We start from the raw sequence: 21,014 nt of genomic DNA on the forward strand, positions 1-21,014 counted from the left end.
GTTGCTTTAAATAAAACTAGGACAAAGACACAGGTCCAGATCAGTGGCTACTGGTTACTTTGTGTTTATTCACACAGAACATTATACAGTACATTTTCTCTAATTAAGGCAACACAATACAATATATACACACATCTACTGCAAATGTATGCCATACTTTTTGGGTTGTTGTTTTTTTTTTGCTGTTGTATTTATAAATTAACAACATTCCCTCCAATACTGTTACAAGCAAGTGGAAAGAAGTACCAGATGCAAAATCATACTTGTAGCATAACTAATGCAAAAACCCTTCAGTCACTGCAGTTAATGCGGTACGCTAAATTTTGCTGGAATTCTGAGATAGCAGCTTCTTATCCGTAGAAAATATGAAACTATTACAACATCCATTAGAAGTTAAAAACAGACTATTTTCCACAAATAGCATCAATAGTACTGGGATTTGCAATACCCTTCAGCCATACAGGACACATTAACTTTGACATCATCATTGTCTGATAAAGTGCCTATTCTAATACTAAAATAAAATACAAAAAAAGTCACAATGAATTTTGAAAACACGGTCAAGATGGTCCAAAACCTTTTGTTGCATTGTGGTCAATTCAGCATGGTAAATACCTCTAACAAACAAAATGTGCATGCTGAAAAAAAGCATTTTACAAAGTGATGCTAATATTTCAATACCATTCTCCTCACTGTGTACAATCATTTACAAAAATATAATTCTATTCAGCATTAACAAATGACATCATTGACATGATTTGTACTAGATTCAACATTGACAGGTTATTACAAGATGACAAAAACACACTGCAGGGTTAGTACGGACCACAATGGCCACTGTATTAATTACAAAGACAAAATGGTGGTAATTGTTCTTTTTTGTTAAACTAACCAAAATGACGCATAAAAGACTACAATCATTCCATCTATAGGAACGTTTTCTCCAGAGACATTTTCTAAATGTAACAAATGCATTTCTGTAATCATATTTTTAGTTGCACCTATGAAAAAATAACTTGTAAAACCTGGTTACAATATGTATTACAGTACATTAGTATAGAATAACAACATTCCTAAACATTTTCCTAAAAATATATTACTGTATTGTCAAGGTTCTGTGTTCGAATCTTGGCCCTTGTGTTCCAACTGGGCTTTTGTGTACCACTGTTTGGAAATAACTCAGAATTGGCAGGATGCGGAGATAAAACTGTAAACACACACATGCACACGCACTGTGTAAAGCGTACTAGGTTCAGATAAGCCGTATGGAAAATATGGATCATACAATCACAAATAAGGAATGTAAACAAATAAAATAGTTTAGTACAGTGAAACCTCCATTGTTTGAAAGCTCCATAACGTGTTCAATTTTCTAGGGAAAAATATTCCTCAAAAGTCAAAACTCGAGGCGGGAGGTTGAACATTTAAGGCTCTACATGTTTTAATCACCGCTGCAAGATGAAAAACAATGTTTGTAAGCCAAACCGCGACGACGTGAGGGTTCGGGGGTCAACTGGTGGTGGTAACAGCTTGAGTCTGGCAAAACAAAAATTAAGACATCTTCACCTTTGGAGATTCCACTGTAGCCTTTTCCAAATCTCACAAAATTAAAATGAATAGTAAGCACATTCTTGAGCTTTGCTATTTTGCTTTACAATCAACACATCTCAGCTGTAGTTGTAAGTGAAATTATAAGAGCTTGGCTCTTTGGGGACAGGGGGCGGGGCCTCTGGGATTGTGATGTTCTCGAGGTCCAGGAGGCGGAGCTTCATCTCCATGCTGATAAGCGTGTCCAGGTCACTGCGGGTCAGGTCACTGCTCATCTCTCTGCCCAGCAGTGCGCAGAGGCCGTCCGTCCAGATGCAATACTGCTCCACAAACAAACGTACACACCCGAGATGATTGCAAGAATCACGGGTCACAACAGGGTGTGGCGTGCAAGTATGGGCTACCATGAAGCACATAACCAGAAGTCCTCTTTATGATTTTTTGGTACTTTTGGGGGGGGGGGGGGGGGGATAAATCCAGTTAAATCCTTCTTCCTTGTTAGTGCCCGCCACATCATGACTTTTCTGTCATAGGCCGTATTTTAGTCACTGTTCATTTGTTGGGTAGTCTACATGTCAGTCATTATAGTGATGTCACTCACTTTGCGTACAAGATGTGCATTTTTACGGCCAGTGTCTTGGCAGAAGAAGTTGCGATAATAACATTTAACCCAACGACATTGTTGCTGAAGATGCAGCAATAGGGCTGCTTGATTTTTGGACAAATGGTTGTCAGCTAGCTTGCTGATCAACAGGAAATACTATTATTATATATGATATGGCTTTGGCGGAATACATCAAATCAAATCAAATACAATTTTAGAATTAAAAGTCACAATTGTATTCATTATATTTGGCATTTAGTTATTTTGGGCCAAACATTAAATAGACAGAATTCGTTTTTATTGTATTTATTCATTTCTAAAGCAAAAGTCATCTTGTGGAATAGGTAATAGTTTCACACAAAAGGAGGATGGAATGTGAAATATTGTAATGTTTTCCCCCCCCTGTGATTTTTCATCGAGTGAAAAATTCTAATTCAAAGAATCACTGTGTACAATCACTGATGATCTCTTCTCAGCTCACCTCATATTTGTTGGGCGCAACAAAGTTGAGCGTCTCATCCGGATCGTAAAAGACAGAGAAAGCCAACTCCAGCACCTCCTGTCAATAGTGAAATGCATGATAAATAAATGCACACACTAAGGCTTTAGATTTGTAACAGCGTGGTGACAAATGTACTATGTGTACAGAACTTTGCCCTCAGCTAATTCAAACAGCCTTTGTGGGATCTTACTCTGGTACATTAAACCTTGAAAATTTGTAGAATAGTGGAAAACTGCTCCTGGTACAGCCCTATCTTTGTCACATTGTGTGTCATAATTAAAAGGGGTTTTGCTTTGGCAGAGGTACAATTATCCTTGAACCACCGAGGTGCGTTCTCAAAGAGATTGGGGCCAAGTGCATTTCCATCTCATAATTAGACTGGACTGACTGGAACTTTACTCAAGCTTACCTTGTTTTGTTTCAGAGCACTTTTCTCCTTCATGTGAGGGCAGTCCTTTCCAGTCAGCACAGACTTGATGTCAGAGACCGGGACTAGAAAGAAAGCAGATTAAATATGCTAAAAGCTTATTATGGTATTTTCCAGTTGTCATGTTCTCTAATGATGGTCCTCCGTCATAAAAAATACCGAAGCGGTCATTGGTCAGTGGTCATTGTAAAGTGATACAAAGTTGCTGTTTCATTACATTTACACTTTACCCAGGAACCTCAAAAGTCGACCAATTTGGGATTCAACCATAATTTATAACACATTATAAAAAGAAAAGATGAAACAGTCTTACTGGTAAGTACAATATTAATACAATTGATTAAATATCAATTGCATCCATATATCCTAACATGAATGCATCCAAAATAGCTAATGACATGAAAATGAACAGCAACTTTTTCCCAGCACTGAAAATCCTAGACTGGATTTCACAATCAACAATATGGGGTAGATGCCACGGACTTCCCACTTCCGGGTTTCACACATCAGAGTCGTTTCCGGCCACTGATGGCCGCATTCCAACACTCGCACCCCCATCCATGCGCCCCCCCCCAACCGGCGCCTCAACTCTCTGACATGCTTCGGACAACTGAGACAGACACACTACACACTCGCACCCGTCGACGGGAATGCGCAACTGAGGGGTACAAAGGCGTAGGCTCAAGAACTGGGACGCGGCCCACACGTCGCCAACAAACTGAAACAAAGCCGATGTGTGAAAACCGGGAAGTCGGAAGTCCCGCCTCCTCCGTGGCATATACCCCATTGTGCATACACCCACTTAACATTAGTTTCCACGTCACAGCAGATACCACGAAGGTATATCTATGATGACGGAAAATGTCTGATCCTGAATTCTGCCAAATCGTGGTTTCAGCGGTTGATAAAGCATTGGGGATGAAAATAAATGTTGAACAGAAGGTCATACAGTGACAAATTTGACTATTTTACTGGGTAAATCAAAATGTATTAATACTTATATGTACATGAGAATACAGCTTGGCCCACTTAAAACCACACTTAAAAAAAAGAAAGAAGTAAAAGTTAATATCCTTTTACTGGGTTTGCCTTGGATGCATTTTTTTCAAGCTATTCTAGTTGGTCTTAAAGGCCTGGCATCTGGGGCGGGTAGATCTCATCCATCCATCCATTCGATGTGTAAATAAGCTTTGCTTTGCTTGGATCGCTGTTCTCCTTAATATTGAATGAACTTGCGCACTGAGAATTTTGATATATGGATGCCCTGTATCGCCTTTTGAGGCTGCACATTAAGTCTATTGTACACCGTCACAGTTAATAAACTGTAAAAAGATAGAGGAACAATCAAGGAAGATTACAGATTACAATAGAAATATGGCACGGGAGAAAATAGGCAAGATGTCAAACATAAACCATGTCACAGACTCATTTGTAAATATGTTATGCATAAAACAGCGGAACCTACTGGATGCCTTAAAGAAAATATATTCAGTAAAAAGCAAAAGTGATCCTTACTCTTGTCACTGAGCATCTCAAAAGGCACTTCCCCCTGAGGTGATTCATCCAAGTCCCCATAGTGCAGCACTTTGTGGTTAAGAGAGAGTCTGCAGAACCAAAATTTCTCTGCAACACGGGCAGAAATGCTTAGCTCAACAGAGTCAACAGAAGCAGCGTAAACTGTGTAAAAAATAAAAATAAAAGTAAAAAAAAGGCAAAGTGATTGTATTGATGTGGTACCTTGCCTTCGGCGATTCCCCACTTTTCGGAAACAGCTGCCCTCACATAGCCGATTGAGTCGTTGCTGTTTAATGAGCTCCAGAATCTCCGGCTGGATTCTCTCTCGCAACTCACTGCCTCGCACAAATGACACAAGCATGAGGCCTTTTGGATGACACGTGACGCGGAATATTTGCTTTGGAGACAATTTAAGAAGTGTGTGAAATGACATAGCGAACGAGAAAAGATGTCTGACGTGACACTGACATGATGGGCGGAGACTGAAAGTCATCCTGGCTCATTCTCTCAGCCTGTCGCAGTCGCAGTATCTCCGAGTAGCTGAGACCTCGCAGCTTGTTCTTCAGCTGGTCTAAAGACGAGGGCTTCATGGCAAGAGCCCTGGTGATCTGTTCTCGGACGACCTGCATCACCTGCTTTCGACACACGTAGTCTTCAGAACAATTTGCACTTTTTCATAAATAGTAAATCACAGACTTGTCTTCCAATTCTGTCAGTAAATAACCTTCCTCATCTCAAGTCATTTATATTCAAAATGTACCCAAGCTAAGCCACCAGTGCTAATTTCCTAACAATAAACTCCAGCGAGTCAAAACATGTGAACGTAGCGCTTTGAACTGCAGTCAGCAGCATTAAGAATTTAGCTGTCGTGTAATATTAATTGAAGCAAAAGCCTTTTAGCCGCCTATTATTGTGGGATTCTCACACGCACACACACACACAAACTGTGCAGGCAGAGAGCAGCATTTAGAAGAATACACACTTTGTTGACTTTCACGCTGAGTGATGGAAATGCGATCTAGCTCTTACTATGAGAAAACAAACACAACTTACCACAATGGGAGTTATTCATCCTTCAGAATAATAAGAGTGTTTGTAACATTTATATTGGGTACAAAGAAATTCCGTTGTTAAACTTGGAAAATTAATAAAATAATCAAGCAAACACAATCCACACAGTTCCTCTGATGCAGCTAAAACTGGTAACTCAAACTTGAAATAATAATATATGATAACATCTCAATCAAAGCTGAATATTGTTATATTTTCAAAAGCAGACATTTTATACAGACCTGGAATTTAATCACATTGTACCACATGAAATATTTGTTTTTCATTCATTAACAATTCATAGCACAAACTGAAATGGGGCCCCAATATTTTACAAAGATAGTCAAGATACAATTACTGTAAATCAACTGCGTCATGTTTTCATTGTCGTGTACATTTTTTCCTATAGTATAGGGTGTCCCATGATTTCAGTGGAAGAGAAACACTTTCACATCAAATATATTATTTTGGGTCATATTTAGAATTAGTTTGCCTTCCTCATCTTCAAACGAGATGTTGTTAGAAAATATAATTTTTATGACTTGCATGGGTGCGCATAACTGTTTTGTTCTTGTTCTCAGGGGTGAGCCTGGGCATGTTGTTTGGAGAAGAATACATGAATAATTTCACACATACTTGAAACTTAAAATTGAAAATTAATGCAATCAGTACAACTAAACAAATTAGTATGTGTCTTGCTAATGAAATGGTTTTCATGCAGAAAAGCCAATTCAATCACAGCATTTTTAATAAATGTTCAGAGTTTAACAAAAGCAATGGCTTTCTAATCACATATATTCCTCAGTTGAGCTATTTGTTTTGCATCCTTTTTTAAGGAAATAAAAACGTATCTACTCGACAGTGCATAAACGTCACACTTTCAGCTAGATTGATAAATTTGGCCCATTCTGGTTTATATGGAGGACCAGAAATGCCCAAATTAAAAAGTAAATAAATAAATGTGAAAATAAAAACGGATATAAAAATACAATTCAAAAATTACATACAAAAAAAAAAAATATATATATATATATATATATATATACACACACACACACACACACACAAATAACAAAACAAGATTTAAAAAATTTAATAAATGTGGAAATAAATAGAAAATAAATATATAAATAGATTTATATATCAATCAATAAACAAAAGGCTCTGCTCTCATATTTCTTTATTTAATAACATTTCAAGACAGCTTTCATGCTGACAGCGTCTGCAGCATGAAATATGAGAGCAGAGCGTTTTTATTTATTGACATTGAATTCTATTTATATATTTATTTTTGTATTTATATTTATATTCATTTTTTTTAATTCTCGTTTTGTTTTTTGTTTTTTAAACTTGTATTTATATATATATATTGTTGTTTTTATTTCCATTTATATTTATTTTTGAATTATGTTTTTTATATCCATTTTTATATTCAATTGTATTTATCTATATTTAATTTTGGCATTTTTGGACCTCCATCGGTTAGACCTTACTGACCTTATTAAAGTCCTCGGAGGTGGCCCTCATCTCCTTCCAGGTTTTATTGAGCAGCTGGATGCAGACGCAGAAGAACTCCTCCCACGCCCGGTCATGTGTGAAGAACATGGGGTGGTAGTCATTGCAGCCCTCATTAGCTTGTAAACAAACAGAACATTTGTGATTTCCCCCCCAAATCACCAGATTATGTCAGTTTCCACTCCACAAGACTGCACTTACGCAGTTCTCCAACTTGTAGTATCTCGCAGAGTATCCGAGTGAGGTCGATGGCACATCGGCCAAAGGGACATTCGTGCTTATCCTCGCGACTACTGTTTTCCAGAACAATCTGTCATGAGGGGGAAAACACGTTGCATGTGATTTGCTCACTTATGTGAGATGAGCGGCATCCTGCCACGAGTCAGAACTTACACGGATGTACGTGTCCTGATGGACTTTGGCTAGGTACAACATGTTGTCCAAAGCTAGCATCCCTGGGGGAGTCTGAGTGAAGTCCAGAGCAGGGTTCACGTGGTTCTAAATTTGAAGCAGAAATTTGAAACAAAATGTAGTAAATACTTCGATCCTGTTGTCATTTATCTCATTAAGTTGTAACAACTTACCGTGAAACCGAGCATTTTATAATCCTTAACGTACAACGCCTTTCTTTTTTCTGTGCCAGTGGGGTCGTTTTCTCCATCAAAGGCAATCCTCCGCAGCTCAAAAATCACGTCTCTTTGAGTCTGAGTCACAGAAATCGGCACATTTATAGTGCAAGGGCAAATCAGTAACTGATTAGTCAAAAACATTCTAAATTCCGTTCATCAGGGACTCCAAGTCTACACAGTCAGTTAAACTCCTTAAAACTGCCCTATCCAAAGATATTTACAAAATGAACACTTTGTGGACCATTCACATTTTCTATCCCATTTACAGTACATTTAAAGAGAATAATTGTTCCTTTTTAGTGGTCATTTGGGGACCTCGCAATTCACATGGGGCCCTAGGCTCTATCCCATGCAGTATTTCAGCCCAATAAGTACTTCATAGCAGCACAAATGCACACCCAAAATATATATGCTTAATGTATTCTCTAACCACATATTTCCTGGATTTTCATTTATGTTGCATACAATTAAAATTAAACTGACACTTTACACTTGATTTCCATTTTTACCTGGTCATTTGGATCCATTTTGGTCATCATCCGTTCCTCCAAAAGATTAAAGGTCAACACCTGCAGCACATACAGCTGATGCGCCATCTCTGCTTTGATTGGTCGATTTCCTCTTATGACGTGCTGGAAGGAAAAACAGGCGGAACACATTAGAGTGCCGATTTAGAAAGGAGGACACCCAGCTGTTACATTGGTAGGAAATGTAAATGGAGGAAAAGAGTTTGGATTTTTGTTTGATGGCAGTTTTAAGTTATTATGGTGTATTTAGTATTTAATTAGCCGGATTTCAGCTTTGTTTGTTTGTAAGTCTTGAAGTGCTCTGTTGTTTTTTATTGTTGATGTTTTAGTGTTCTTAGTAGTTACAAATGTTCTTTCACAACAAACTAATGCAAGCATGCCATAATAGATCATTGAGTTCATGCCCCCAAACTGGTCACACAGACTTTTCCAATATGTATTTTCATTATTTATACAACTGAGTGGTTTAAACCGAGAGATCTACTGATTGAATAATTACTGGATTAATAAATGAGTGTCATTACTTTTACCATACAGTGAAATTTAGGTCTGACTACACTCGATATACGGCTGCAAAACATGTTGTTTGGACTTAGTCAGGTTAAATTAGGATACAGACACTGCTATGGTCCAACAGTCATCATAAGTGGGTCGCAGTCTTGGAGGATTTGGTTCCAGAGAGCTCACAATGCTGTGACCGCTCCAGGAAATAACACTGCACAGTCTTCCTCATTTGCAGCCAGCTCAGGGAAGCACTTCCACACAAGTTGGTGCCAAAAGGAATCATTCTGAGAGCAGAGTTTTTTTCCACTTCATGGACTTCATGCATATATCACATTTGCTAGTTCTGCTTCAACACGCTTCATGTTAGTCAATCTTTCCACTGGCTGAGCGGCTGGTCTGGAGCATGAAGCATCCGAGAGGGCTGAATCATAATATTTGGATTTTCAAAGATGCTCTGTTTTTTTTCTTACAGCAGAAGTCATTTCCAGCACCATTTAAAACAGGGGGTTATATCATTTGAAGAACACAGCATTGATCAGCAGTCCTTGACCTAATCTCAGTTGAATAGACATACACAGTCATTTTATTTGGTAGATGACAATTTGTGTTAGTGCGTGGGCACTACTCACATTAAGAATGATGGACCGCAAGTGCTTCTGGGCCAAGGTGCTTGCCATTTCCTGTGAGCAAAGACACATGCAACAACAAAAAAATGAGAGACTGATTCTGCACATCAAAAACAAGCACTCAAGAGGTTTACTCCAGTTGAAACCAGTTTTGCCTCTCATTCACACCTTCAACTGCAACATGGCAGTTTGAACCAACATGAATCAGTGTGCAGCACAGGCAGGCTTATGCTCGGCCCGCGTTCGCATGGATAGTGCAGCAGCTTTAAACAAAGAAAAGGGAGGGCGTGAAGGCCTGTGGGGTGGGAAGGATGATATGAGATGCTGGTGCGTACTCACAGTGAGGTGCTGCTCCAGCGGGTTAGTGTACACCTCCTACAGGTTCAAGGGGGAGGAGGTGGATGTGTGGTGGCGAAAACAAAAAGTGCACACATGGACCATGAGATACAGGAATACATCACTGACACGGCATGCACAGAAACAACACAGCACAATTACACACTTCCTTTTATCCCATTTCAGGACTGCAGTTTAGCACCAGTTTGGAAAGCTTTAAAGTAGGGGGGTCAAAATTTGTGTGTTAATTTTGAGTTAAAATTCCTGTAACGCCACTAATTATTTTAATTAATTCCAGTCGCAACGCAGCAGACACGCCCACGTCAAAATTTAGCAGCAATAAATTTAATAATAATGCATATATTTGTGGTTGTATTTTACTTTTTTTTTTTTAAATGTGCAGAATTTCACAAATTACTTCACGTTAAAGATTAGATAGCTCTTAAAATGAAAAGAAAAATCTGTCACCAATGTCTTACAAATGCAATTATGCCATCTAGTTTTTTACAGTACAGTACACCTTTTTAATTTTAACTCAATTGTATGAATTATTATTAAATTGCTGTATCAATGACTAAAATATGCAGCCATATTTCTATTAGTTTAATATTTTTCCCCACTTTTATGTTAAGAATATGAAACGTAGAAATATTTTATTTTACATTTTATTGTACATTTGGAACAGATGTGAAATTTGCGATTAATCGTGAGTTAACAACTGAAGTCATGCGATTAATTACGATTAAAAATTGTAATCGCCTGACACCCCAACTGATGCTCCAGATAGAAAACAATAGTTTCTCCGTGGCAAATTTCTAAAAACATGATCTGTTCTTGGCAAACCAGGCAGAAAAAAGCCTGCTACTACCACTTACATGTTCCGGTGCAACCCTTTTCGTGACTGCCTGCTCTAAGAGATGTTTTTGTCAGTGGTGACAATAGTAAAAAAATAAAATAAAATAAACACTTGAAACAGAAAGCATAAAGTGGACTCTTGTGGATAGTAATCATTCAGCCACATAGACATTTAATTTGTTACGTGCGACAATGATGTGGCGTCATCTTTAACAGATGTCTCCATGAAGTGATAAAGTTGCGGAGTGTCGTCTCATTTCAGCATAATGTTTCTACCTCCTCCCGCCTCGCTCCTTTGTCAATATAAAATGAGCCACTACACAGGGGACCACATTTACTTCTGTAAACACTGCGCCACATGAAGTCGTGTTTTCCGCGTATGCGTGTCACTCGACATTCTGTTTTGTGTGCACGCGTGTCACTTCACGAAAGCATTTCTTTCACTTTATAAGTTGTTTTTGTAATGTAAATGAGTATGTAAAAAGGTAGGATTGAACAAAAAAAAATCCAAATTGGGTATCATGCTTGCAAAGTGATTGTAGCCTTAAATAGATAAGTGTCAAGTATTCTACGGCAACCATTGGGTAAATCAAACACATGGCTTATCTTTAGAAGAGATGAGGCAGCGTGCTGGATATTTTTCTGTTGGAACACATCACGTACCTCAAACGCCAGATGAGCCAAGTAGGCTTTTCAATGTATAGAGCATGACGTTCCTATAGTCTAAAAACACATTTCTCACAGTTGGAGAATGAATTCACGCACATTGCTGTGGAGGTGCCCAAATGTTAGGCTGCATTTGTAAGCAGTCAACTCAGGAAGTGACTTGACTATATGCAAATTTTTAAGAGTGGTTTTTTTCTGTTTTTATTTTTGTTGTTAATTCTTCAAATAATTTTTATCTGTGACCTATTTTGCTACATGCAGAACTTGGTTACACATAACCATATTATCCAACAACAAAAGCATGGCTATTAACTCGCCAAAAACACAAGCCAAAGTGGCTGGTGAGCAAAAAAGTTCATGCCAAGCCCCGCTTATGAGTATATTAAAAAAAGTGATGCCCTCCATTAGAGGTTCATTATTAGAATCGTACTGGTCTAAAGCCGTGTTTCTCAAATCGGGGTACGTGATCGCACTCCAGGGAGGTTAAAAAAATAAAAAGAGTAATTAAAACATTGAGGCAAGAATAATTAAAAAATAATTACTAAATTATGCAAATACATCAGTAACATTTCAGTTCATAAAATAAATGTTATTCAATTTCATAGTCTCAAAAAATCTGAGTCTCCCCATATAGCTGAATGGTTCGACCCAATCTGTCATATGCCACCTAGCATCATCTGTCAATCATTCCAAAACTTTATTCAAAATTAAGATATTTATTTTTGAGAACAGTTGTTTTCCTATGACCCCAAAGAAGAAGTTAATGGTGATCGTTTTTTGTGTGCACAAATCTATAATTTGAATTCTTTCTTTTTTTTTAGTAATATCTTTTTATTTCCAAAAAGTTTAAGAGATTAATGAAATGGAGTTCCAATGATTAAAAACAGACAATGAGGGCACAGCACTCTATTTGAAGTATTTTCTCTTTTTAGGTTAGGGGTTACTTGGCTGAAAAAATATTTCACCGGGGTTACATCACTGAACAAAGGTTGAGAACCACTGGTCTAAAGTACTAAGCCATATGATATATTTTTTTCCATTCAGGTGAACTGACCTGCCGTCTATCCTCAGGTGCTTTCAGGAAAAGCGCATTGATGAGGGCAATGGCATAGGTCTGAATCTCTTGGTTCGACCTGAAAGGATATCAAGCAACAAACGAATCCTGTTAGAAGTATCTTGCTCCACATACCTGACCACAGAATTCCAAAATATTGTATCGCTAAATTGAAGTCTAAATATACTTTTCTCAGCTATGATTAATATAGGTCGGTTCACCAAGTGTCTTATTCCATCATTTGATGATGTAAAAGATAAATCATTTTAACATAGACAAATCCACAGAAATTACTTTTTTTGTTAACACTGCATTGCTTTTTGGGGAATGACAAAATGATGTTCACTGCAGTCTTGCTGAAAGATTGATGCACAAGTAAAGCATCTAAACCTAGTGATGGCAAAATGAAGCTTCATGAAGCATTTGCGATACTTTTTGACTCCTCTAGATGGTGCTCTTGGTTTAAAGATAAAGGCAAGTGCAATGAAAATGGATTACATTTGCATTGCATCTTTGAATCATGAGTGCCATCTTGAGGAGTCAAAAAGTATCGCAAGTGCTTCATGAAGCTTCATTTTGCCATCACTATCTAAACCCACAGCACTTCCTTCATCCGGTCCCCAAATCAGAGAGCAGAAAGCCCCCTGTGCATGTGTGTGTGCTCACACTTGCAGGTGCCCGATGAGCTGTCCCACGGTGATCTCCTGAGCCACTCGCTGGTAGAGGCTGTGGCTGTTGAGTACCATGCTCTCCAGGATGGCCAGAGAGCGCTGCAGGATGGACACGTCCACCATGGGCTGGTTCACATAGCCGGCAATCTTTGCAAAGAAGAAGAAGAAGAAGAAGAAAAAAAAAAGAATCGGGACGGGGTACTATAAAAGCTCTGCATCAAACATTGTTGTGAATCATTATTAGAGCAATGACACTGGGGATAGGAACATCCTTGTTAATGATCAAATGTTTCAACAAAAGAGTTATGCTTGTTTACTTTGAGAAACTCTCAGGGCCATAGTAAAGTGTTCAGAAAAGAGACACACACGCGCGCGCACACACTGAATGAGCTCCGGATAATCCGAGGAGTTGCTAGGCAACGGCACCCACTCATTTCCGCTGTGTAGGAAGTAAGGAAGGTCAAAGTTAAATCAAAGCGAGCAAATAACAAGGATTTAGACAGCACAAATTGAGAATATGCAACTGTGAAGCGTGGGATGATGTGAGCTACCTGCTTGATGAAGGAGAGCGAGATAAGATCCCAGGATACGATGCCGTGATCCATTAACTCCAGGAATGCAGTGAGAGTGAACGCCAGCATTTCACCAAAGCTGAAGCAAGAAAAGAACATGCATCTCATTTTCGTATTGTTTTTTTCTCCACCTGTATGAAATTGTTTGGAAAACGGATGAATGGATACATTACATAACAACAAAGGAGGGATTTGTGATGTTTGTAACATCCACGTTGACATGAGACAAAACAAAAATTTAAAGACAGAATCTCACTGGGTGCCGCTGTCGACGAGGCGGGCCAACGTCCCGATCCCTTCCATATTGATAAACTCAGCGGCAAACGTGGGGTCTGCTGACAGTTTGGCCAGCTCCTTTAGAGCCTCTAGACGAGTGTCAATCCCATGGGACTGGATACGCTCCAGGAGCTGACGAGCAGCACGGCCCTGTCAGCCACGAGAGGAAACCATCATTCAGTAAAGACCACCAACCATGAAACATCTTAAAAGTGACTTACAATAAATGTATAATTGACAACTATAATACTGAAGGGCAAGTCACGTTAAAAATGTTCTTTAAAATAATATATTCTATGCGCCCCCACTAGTCTAAACATGTCATTCTGATTAATATTACATTTGTGGAATATGACTTAAGCAGCAAAATCCACTCGTTCGCTGAGGGGGCGGCCATTTTGTCTCTTGCTCTCAATTGAAAATGGCATCACAGTTGCTCAGGGCTCAGGATACGACCAATCATGGTTCACCTGTTTTCTGGGTTTGGTCATGTAACGTTTGCAAGCTGAGCCTTTAGACGTTGTCGTGTAGGGATAGACTGCTTTTCAGTTGGACGCCGATATTCAGCATTTTGACGAATATCGACATCGGCCATTTTGAAGGATCATACGGCCGATAATAATCCATTTTGAAAAGTGTCCAGGGAAATTAAAAATAAATAAATCAGGGAACTAATTATTAAAATTTTCATAGATGCTTCTGACCCTGGGAATTCTGCACTTTCTGTCTATGCTTGAAATGAAAACTACAAAAGTAAAATTTTAATACTTCATATATTTTGAAATTTCTAAAAACTTTATTTACTGTAGCAAACAATAGAGAGCTATTTACTCAAGTTTTTATTTAACTTTTAAAGACATGCTACTGACCCTGGAAGATTCCTGAACTTTTTGTTAGATTTGTATAACAAAGCTGTCGATTGACTAAGAATTTTTTTTTTAAGTCCAATGTTTAATGAACTCTATACGTTCGCTGTTCAATAAACATATGCTTTTTTTTAAATCAGAGTTTGAGTTTGTATTTTTTTCAGTTTTGATGGAAATATTTCCCCTTTTAGTGAAAATGAATATCGGCTATCAGCCTCCTTGACTACTAATCGGCCCTGGAAAAAAAAAACATATCGTGTATCTATACTGTCGTGTCATTTTCATTCAGCAGCAAGTGGCTAAATGTCCACCACCTGAAATATTGGGGCCACATAGATCATATTATTGTGTAAAAAAAAAAAATTATAATAAAATAAAAGACTTGACTTCTTCTTCATGAATTGTCCATGTAGGCAATTTACACTGACTAGCCATAAAATTAAAACCACCCGCACAAACTGATATCATACAACATGTTACATTTCTTCATTCATGTTATTGACTACTAAGCACAATAAAATCAATGTAATGCAATTGCACAAAATAATTACAATAAATCAATTACTGTACACAATTATTAAAATATGTTTGATTTATAGCAGTGAATTGGTATTAGTGTGTGATGTCGTAACATTTCTATGAAAAAATACAACTTTCGTTAGCACACACGGTTGTTGTCCAGCAATGTCAGCGCATTATTGGACATAATAATCTGACGATGAAGCCTCTGCTCTTTTTCCTCGCCGCCATTCTGTGGTTCCGCTACCGCCTATATAAATCTATTAAGGCTAGCAGTGATCGGGCTAGCCGAAGCTCGAGACATACCCTGATTCATGCCCCTTTATCCTGTCAAGTGTGCCGGTCATATTTTTCTCATGTGTCACCACATCCTGTTTCTGCTGGGTTGTATCAGTGATAAAATACTTTCTGTCTTGTCCGAAACAAAAAAAAAACACTTTTTGGGCCATTTTTGGTACGCCGTCGAATTTGGATGTGGATTAAAACTTTTGTTGTTGATTTTGTGATGGAGGTGTGAGAATCTGGTTAGGAGTGAAACACACGTATGCATAATTAGTGAGTGCTGCTCAAAAAAAGAACTCCTCTTGGACTTGTTGAGGCCAAACTCAGTGATTGTCAAGAAACACTGCAGGGGCCGCTACGCTGATTAAACTACACTCAGGAAGTGCTTTCATTTGTGCATCTAATGCACTTGGGTTAGAGCACTTATTCCACGTCACAGCAAAAAAATTAAATTAAAATAAAAACTGTATTCAAAAATCCAAAATAAAGTACAATGTTACTCACGGGTGAAATGGCTAATCGAAGGATGGTCCCGTTCTTTATTTCACTGCGACTCTGAAGAAAAAGCACAAGTTTGGTGCTCACTTTCGTTATGATCACAGAATAGTGGGAAAAGTGAAGCTCACCTGTTCAGTGATATAAAGCTGAGGACCATCAGCATACCGCAGAGCAAACTGTTCAGAGCCAGACAAAGACCATCTGAAAATTGAGAAATCAAATGTATTCCTTAGATACCAAGTGAGCAATCAACAGGAAAATATTCACAAAAGGTTACGACAAGTCGTTCCAGCAGCTATGTGTGCGTCAGTGGGAAACTTGTGAGACTATGTAGGAGTAATTTTCTGTGGGTGTTTGCAACTGAGGTTGGGGTTTTTTTTTGGGGTCAGAGTTGCCAAATCAAGGCAGTATGTAAAGCTGAAAGGAGCAATAATGGCGAAAGTCATAAATCATTATATTAAAAGGAAGCTGAGGAATACATTTGCAAGGTATGTTAGTAGAGTTTGTGAACCAGTGGCCTGTCTCCCGTATGACTGTCTTCTTGCATCACAATCCCCAGCACAGTCTTTAGAGCAAACAACCCACAGTTAAAGTATATTTAAGGGAAGAAAAAGCTTAACCAAATGTTTTATGAAAGGGTGCATTTTTGGAATACAGAAGCAGTTCAATGTGTTCATGTTCACACTGGGTGCACCCCTTTAAAGCTGCACAACAGAAGAAATAAATCACATCTACGGCAATGTGCTATATTTGCAGAGAGGAAATAGTCTGAATATATAAAGTCAGAGATGACCTCAATACTATTACACTTGAGGCCACTAAAATGATGCATGCATAAATTTAGTTTATAGGTGATAACATATGCCAATTGATTTATCCGTACATGCATCTGTGTCCCCCCAACCCGATTCTGGATTGGTCGCCAGTTAATCACAGGGCACATATATACTTTCACACTTACATTCACACCATCATAAACCCACACAGCCTGAATACAAGTGAGGCAAATATGCCACGACACCATCAGTGACCCAATTTAATAAATCGGCATTTTTTGTCTAATGAAAGCTTCTTTACATAAAACAAAAGACCAAATGTATTTTTTTTATTCATTTTTCAGAAACAAACAGGGACAGACTAAATCTAGAACCAAACTCGAGTTCAAATCTCCGCCAAGGACAAGCAATAAATGAAACTGCACACTCTCATTCTCCCCAACTACTGCATGTCTGATGTCTGTCATTGGGATTTGTTTATTATTCACTACGTAACTGTGGATTTTTGAGAACTGCCAACAAACAAACAGTGAAGCTAAAAATAGTTACTGAAACAGCAAACAGAGAAGACGCTTACCCGTCACAGACTTCGCGGATGATTGAGGTCAAAGGTCTTTTCTACAAACAGAAAAAGCATAAAGTGCACAGAGTGGTCTAAGTACTACATTATTATGAAAATAAAAAGGTCTTATCTTAGTTATCCGCATGAGATGTTTTTTTTGTTTTTTTTTTTACAATTACAATTTGAGGATGCACAGACCTGGTCCATCTCTATAAGTTGAGCATTTGCACCCGGCCATTCAATAGCCACCTTCACAATGTCAACAGGTGGGGGCATGACTGCCTGTTTCTTGTCACCTGCAGACAAAAGAAAATAAATTCCACACACTTCATTTTTACATCTAGATTTAAAACGGCAGTTTGAAGTCATTGCCCCTCCCACAACATGACAAAACAAATGGAGCTCTTGATGAGGCAAGCAACTACAGTGCTGCTCCAAACTACAGAGGAATTGATGTTTTGTTATACAATCTAAAAGTTAATTACCTAAAGGAGAAGTGTAGATGGGGTCACTCTGTTGCACGCCACTGCTCTAGTAGCCACTGTGTCAGTTCCCCTGTGAACACAACACAAAACAAGTGTTAGCTCATTTAAATCCACTCTGACAAGCAAACAGCTCGAGGTACAATTTGTGTCGTTTTATTGAGTTACCACTCAACCATTTAATGTGACCCAAGTGTCAGCATGTCTTGCTTACTAAAATGTCAAAGGATCAATTCATATAAAGGCATTAAATAAGTGTGTATGTTCTATAATGTCAACTTACTGTTCATGTAAACAAACAATTAAAATAGCATCTAAAATGATAAAAATCCGAAGTCTTCTGCCTCAGACAACATTGTCACCACAACACCAGCGCAATGGATAAAATCAATCACAAAAATTAATAACGGCCGCATTCTATTCAAATGAGCCAGTAGCAAAGCCTCAGCATTTGTATACTGCAGCACCAACAGGCTTTGTGGACTGGATACGGGAACAAAGCCACCAGCGGGCAGTCTGTGAGCGATATGAACTCCGTTTTGGTGAATATTGTTGCATCATCACTGTTTTACCACTGAAGTGACTTGTCAGAATCTCTCTGCCAATACAGCTTTTACAATGCTTGCTAAGAATTAATTGCTTTAGGGATTGGGCTTTGTGTGACATTTGAAGGATTTTATGTTAAATGAAACTTCAGACCTGCAAATGAGATGTCAGCACAAGGATTAACTCTGGGTTTATGGACAGCAATTTGACACAATTTATAAAATGTGTCTATTAAGTCTCTTTAAAATGTATCAATTATTTATTTATTTTATCACAAAAAAGTAATGAATAGAATAGTCTTTGGAAATTATGACAAAATGAGGAGTAGATGTTGAGTTTTTTATTTTATTTTATTTTTTTAACTGTTTGGTCTTTATTTTATTTATTTTTTTTTTTTTGCTTTTGTCTGGTTTTCCATTTATCCAGCAAGGTCCGTCTCAATAAATATCTTGAACCATGCCAAATTGACAAACGTGACTGTGGATGTGTTAATCCTTGTAGTTTCACCAAGTTGCAAATCAAATTAGCTTGTATAAACCATGATAAACGTTGTTGTGCCTTTCTGGAGTTGACGCCATTTTACGGTGTACCAGAAATATCCAAATGTAATGTTATCCGAAACGTTGATATCCACTGAGTACAGCAGAGATTCCCCACATTGTGTCTGAAATCGTTTTTTGTTTTTTAAACATCAAATAACACCAGTACATCATATCTTGTCTATCTATAATTAAATGCAAGTCCACTAGATGGCAGTAGGTCAAACTAACCTGTGGCTGAGAACTAACCTGTAGCCATTCAAACAACAGAATAATAGCTTGTTTTCAAATAAACAAGTTCACAATTAACACAAAGTAAATCTGAGATTTGTATTTTATTTTTATATACTGTATATATATTTTTATGACATTTGTTATTTGCGTGCTTTGCCATAATATTATTCTAAAAATACCGGTTGGGAAAGATTGGAGTACAAGCACATCAAACAAGTTTGAGCAACATGTTATCAATTGCCTTTGTGGTATTATTTTGAATTGTTAAGAGAGTTTGTGGATAACTTGCATTTTCCTTAATTTTCTCTCAAGATTAATAAAACATACCTTTATCCAAAATATCATATGGGACAATACATATACAATAGCACCATAATCCATGTACTCCATTTTCAATTTAATTTATCGAGATTCTTGGGAGTCAAATTAAGACAACAATGTGTCAAACGTTCTGCCTCAGGTGTTGCACAAGAGGGTGGTCAATGCTGGGAAACTGCGGTGTGTAGCAGTGACAAGATTTGTCAGCCCCAATGGCCTCAACCTGCTCAGCAGCAGCATGTGCACTCTCTGGTAGCTTAGCAACAACCGCTAACTAGCCTGGCGGCTACGTTAACGAAAAAAAAAGAAGAAATAGCTTCAACTTCTATAACGACCAATTTCGACAGTTTCCAAGACCACCACATACTATTTTTAGCACTGCACAAAATGTTCTGACGCCACAGTTACCGTGAGATTTGCAGTTTGATTTTAAACTGACTACACACCTAAAGGAAGTAACTAACTTTTACTTAGCTAGTGGGCTATAGCGCCCCCTACGTTGAGATGACGTCTGTGCAGATGATTTCTGGAGATGGCAACAAATGTACCATATTGAGTTGTTGTTAAAAATAAAAATAAAAAACATTCCAAGACAACCCAGTTTGCTATGGAACGAAATGAAGTGTCCGCCTGTGCCTAGTTAGAGACGGTTGGTTGTTGGCAGTGTTAACGCACAGCTCCCGGAAGGCATGCCTGTGTGTGTGTCGACGGTAAGACGTGAAGATGTAAAGCTCGCGTTTTCATTAAATAATGGTTGAGTAGTAAAAAGCAGAGTTCGAGTCGCAGTCCTGGATGACGCCGGAGGGAAGCACATTATTAGCAGCTGTGACTGTCAGATGCTGAACCGGATGTAACCTCGAGATATTCAACAGTACCAACCAGTAACAACGATTAGGTGAGGTTAAATTAACGTCACGTTAGTGGCTTGGCGCAACAGTGAAAGTTGCTCTAAATGGCAAAGTCAGTAGATGCAAAGTCCAATCGGAAACGTTGCTCCTCTCATAGCGTGAATCATCCGGCATGCATCTGTCTGCTCCCCAACTGCAGCCATGGAGCAGCATATGACTCTCTTTATCTATGTATCTCTTCGATGAGATGTGTTTATGCTTCGGGGCTTCACTTTAAGTCCCGAGATAGAACGAATGATGGAAGTGACGGATACGGTTTGTGCCGGTGCTCGGTGTTACTCACCCTGTGGCTGGGCCATCGATGATGCTGAGAGCATCCCCTCTCTCTCTCTCCCTCCCTCCCCGGTGAAATACTTTAGAAGAGCAGCAGACACTCCTCCAACGCCTTGTAGGCGGGACGCAATGCAAATGTCACATCTTCCTGAAATAAGCACACGCAAGGACACGCAATGTCTTCTTGTGTCGTTTTGCTCGTGTGCGAGCAGCGTGGAAAATTGAGGATCGTGAATGACTGTTCAAGAACAGTCAAGAATGTAATACAATTAAACAATCATAATAAATGTATTCGATTATTAATACTTTGTGTCGGTAGATCTAATAAATATGA

The 21,014-nt window shown here is 38.4% G+C and overlaps 1 protein-coding gene across 4 annotated transcripts; it reads right to left on the reverse strand.

Annotated features, from left to right (window-relative positions):
- Window positions 1-48: 48 nt before the first annotated feature.
- Window positions 49-20,742, reverse strand: LOC147167067 (engulfment and cell motility protein 2). Of its 4 annotated transcripts, none has more exons than XM_086086795.1 (23): window positions 20,691-20,742; window positions 17,866-17,935; window positions 17,579-17,676; window positions 17,396-17,436; window positions 16,171-16,243; window positions 16,049-16,099; window positions 13,858-14,027; window positions 13,581-13,680; window positions 13,031-13,176; window positions 12,359-12,437; window positions 9,787-9,822; window positions 9,451-9,501; window positions 8,300-8,422; window positions 7,746-7,865; window positions 7,555-7,659; window positions 7,363-7,471; window positions 7,144-7,280; window positions 5,065-5,228; window positions 4,819-4,931; window positions 4,597-4,704; window positions 3,064-3,146; window positions 2,634-2,711; window positions 49-1,868 (listed from the first exon to the last, which is right to left on the reverse strand). In XM_086086795.1, the coding sequence occupies exons 3-23, from the start codon at window positions 17,654-17,656 to the stop codon at window positions 1,668-1,670; spliced, it is 2,166 nt and encodes a 721-aa protein (XP_085942921.1). In that variant the 5' UTR covers window positions 17,657-17,676; window positions 17,866-17,935; window positions 20,691-20,742; the 3' UTR covers window positions 49-1,667. The 4 variants fall into 4 exon arrangements, with proteins under 4 accessions (XP_085942921.1, XP_085942920.1, XP_085942923.1 ...); XM_086086794.1 differs by having other exon boundaries at window positions 13,025-13,176; XM_086086797.1 differs by lacking the exon at window positions 9,787-9,822.
- Window positions 20,743-21,014: the final 272 nt, after the last annotated feature.

This window comes from Leptonotus elevatus, chromosome 10 (genome assembly GCF_054856555.1).
Source record: "Leptonotus elevatus isolate MCC_2025b chromosome 10, RoL_Lele_1.0, whole genome shotgun sequence".
Lineage (NCBI taxonomy): Eukaryota > Metazoa > Chordata > Actinopteri > Syngnathiformes > Syngnathidae > Leptonotus > Leptonotus elevatus.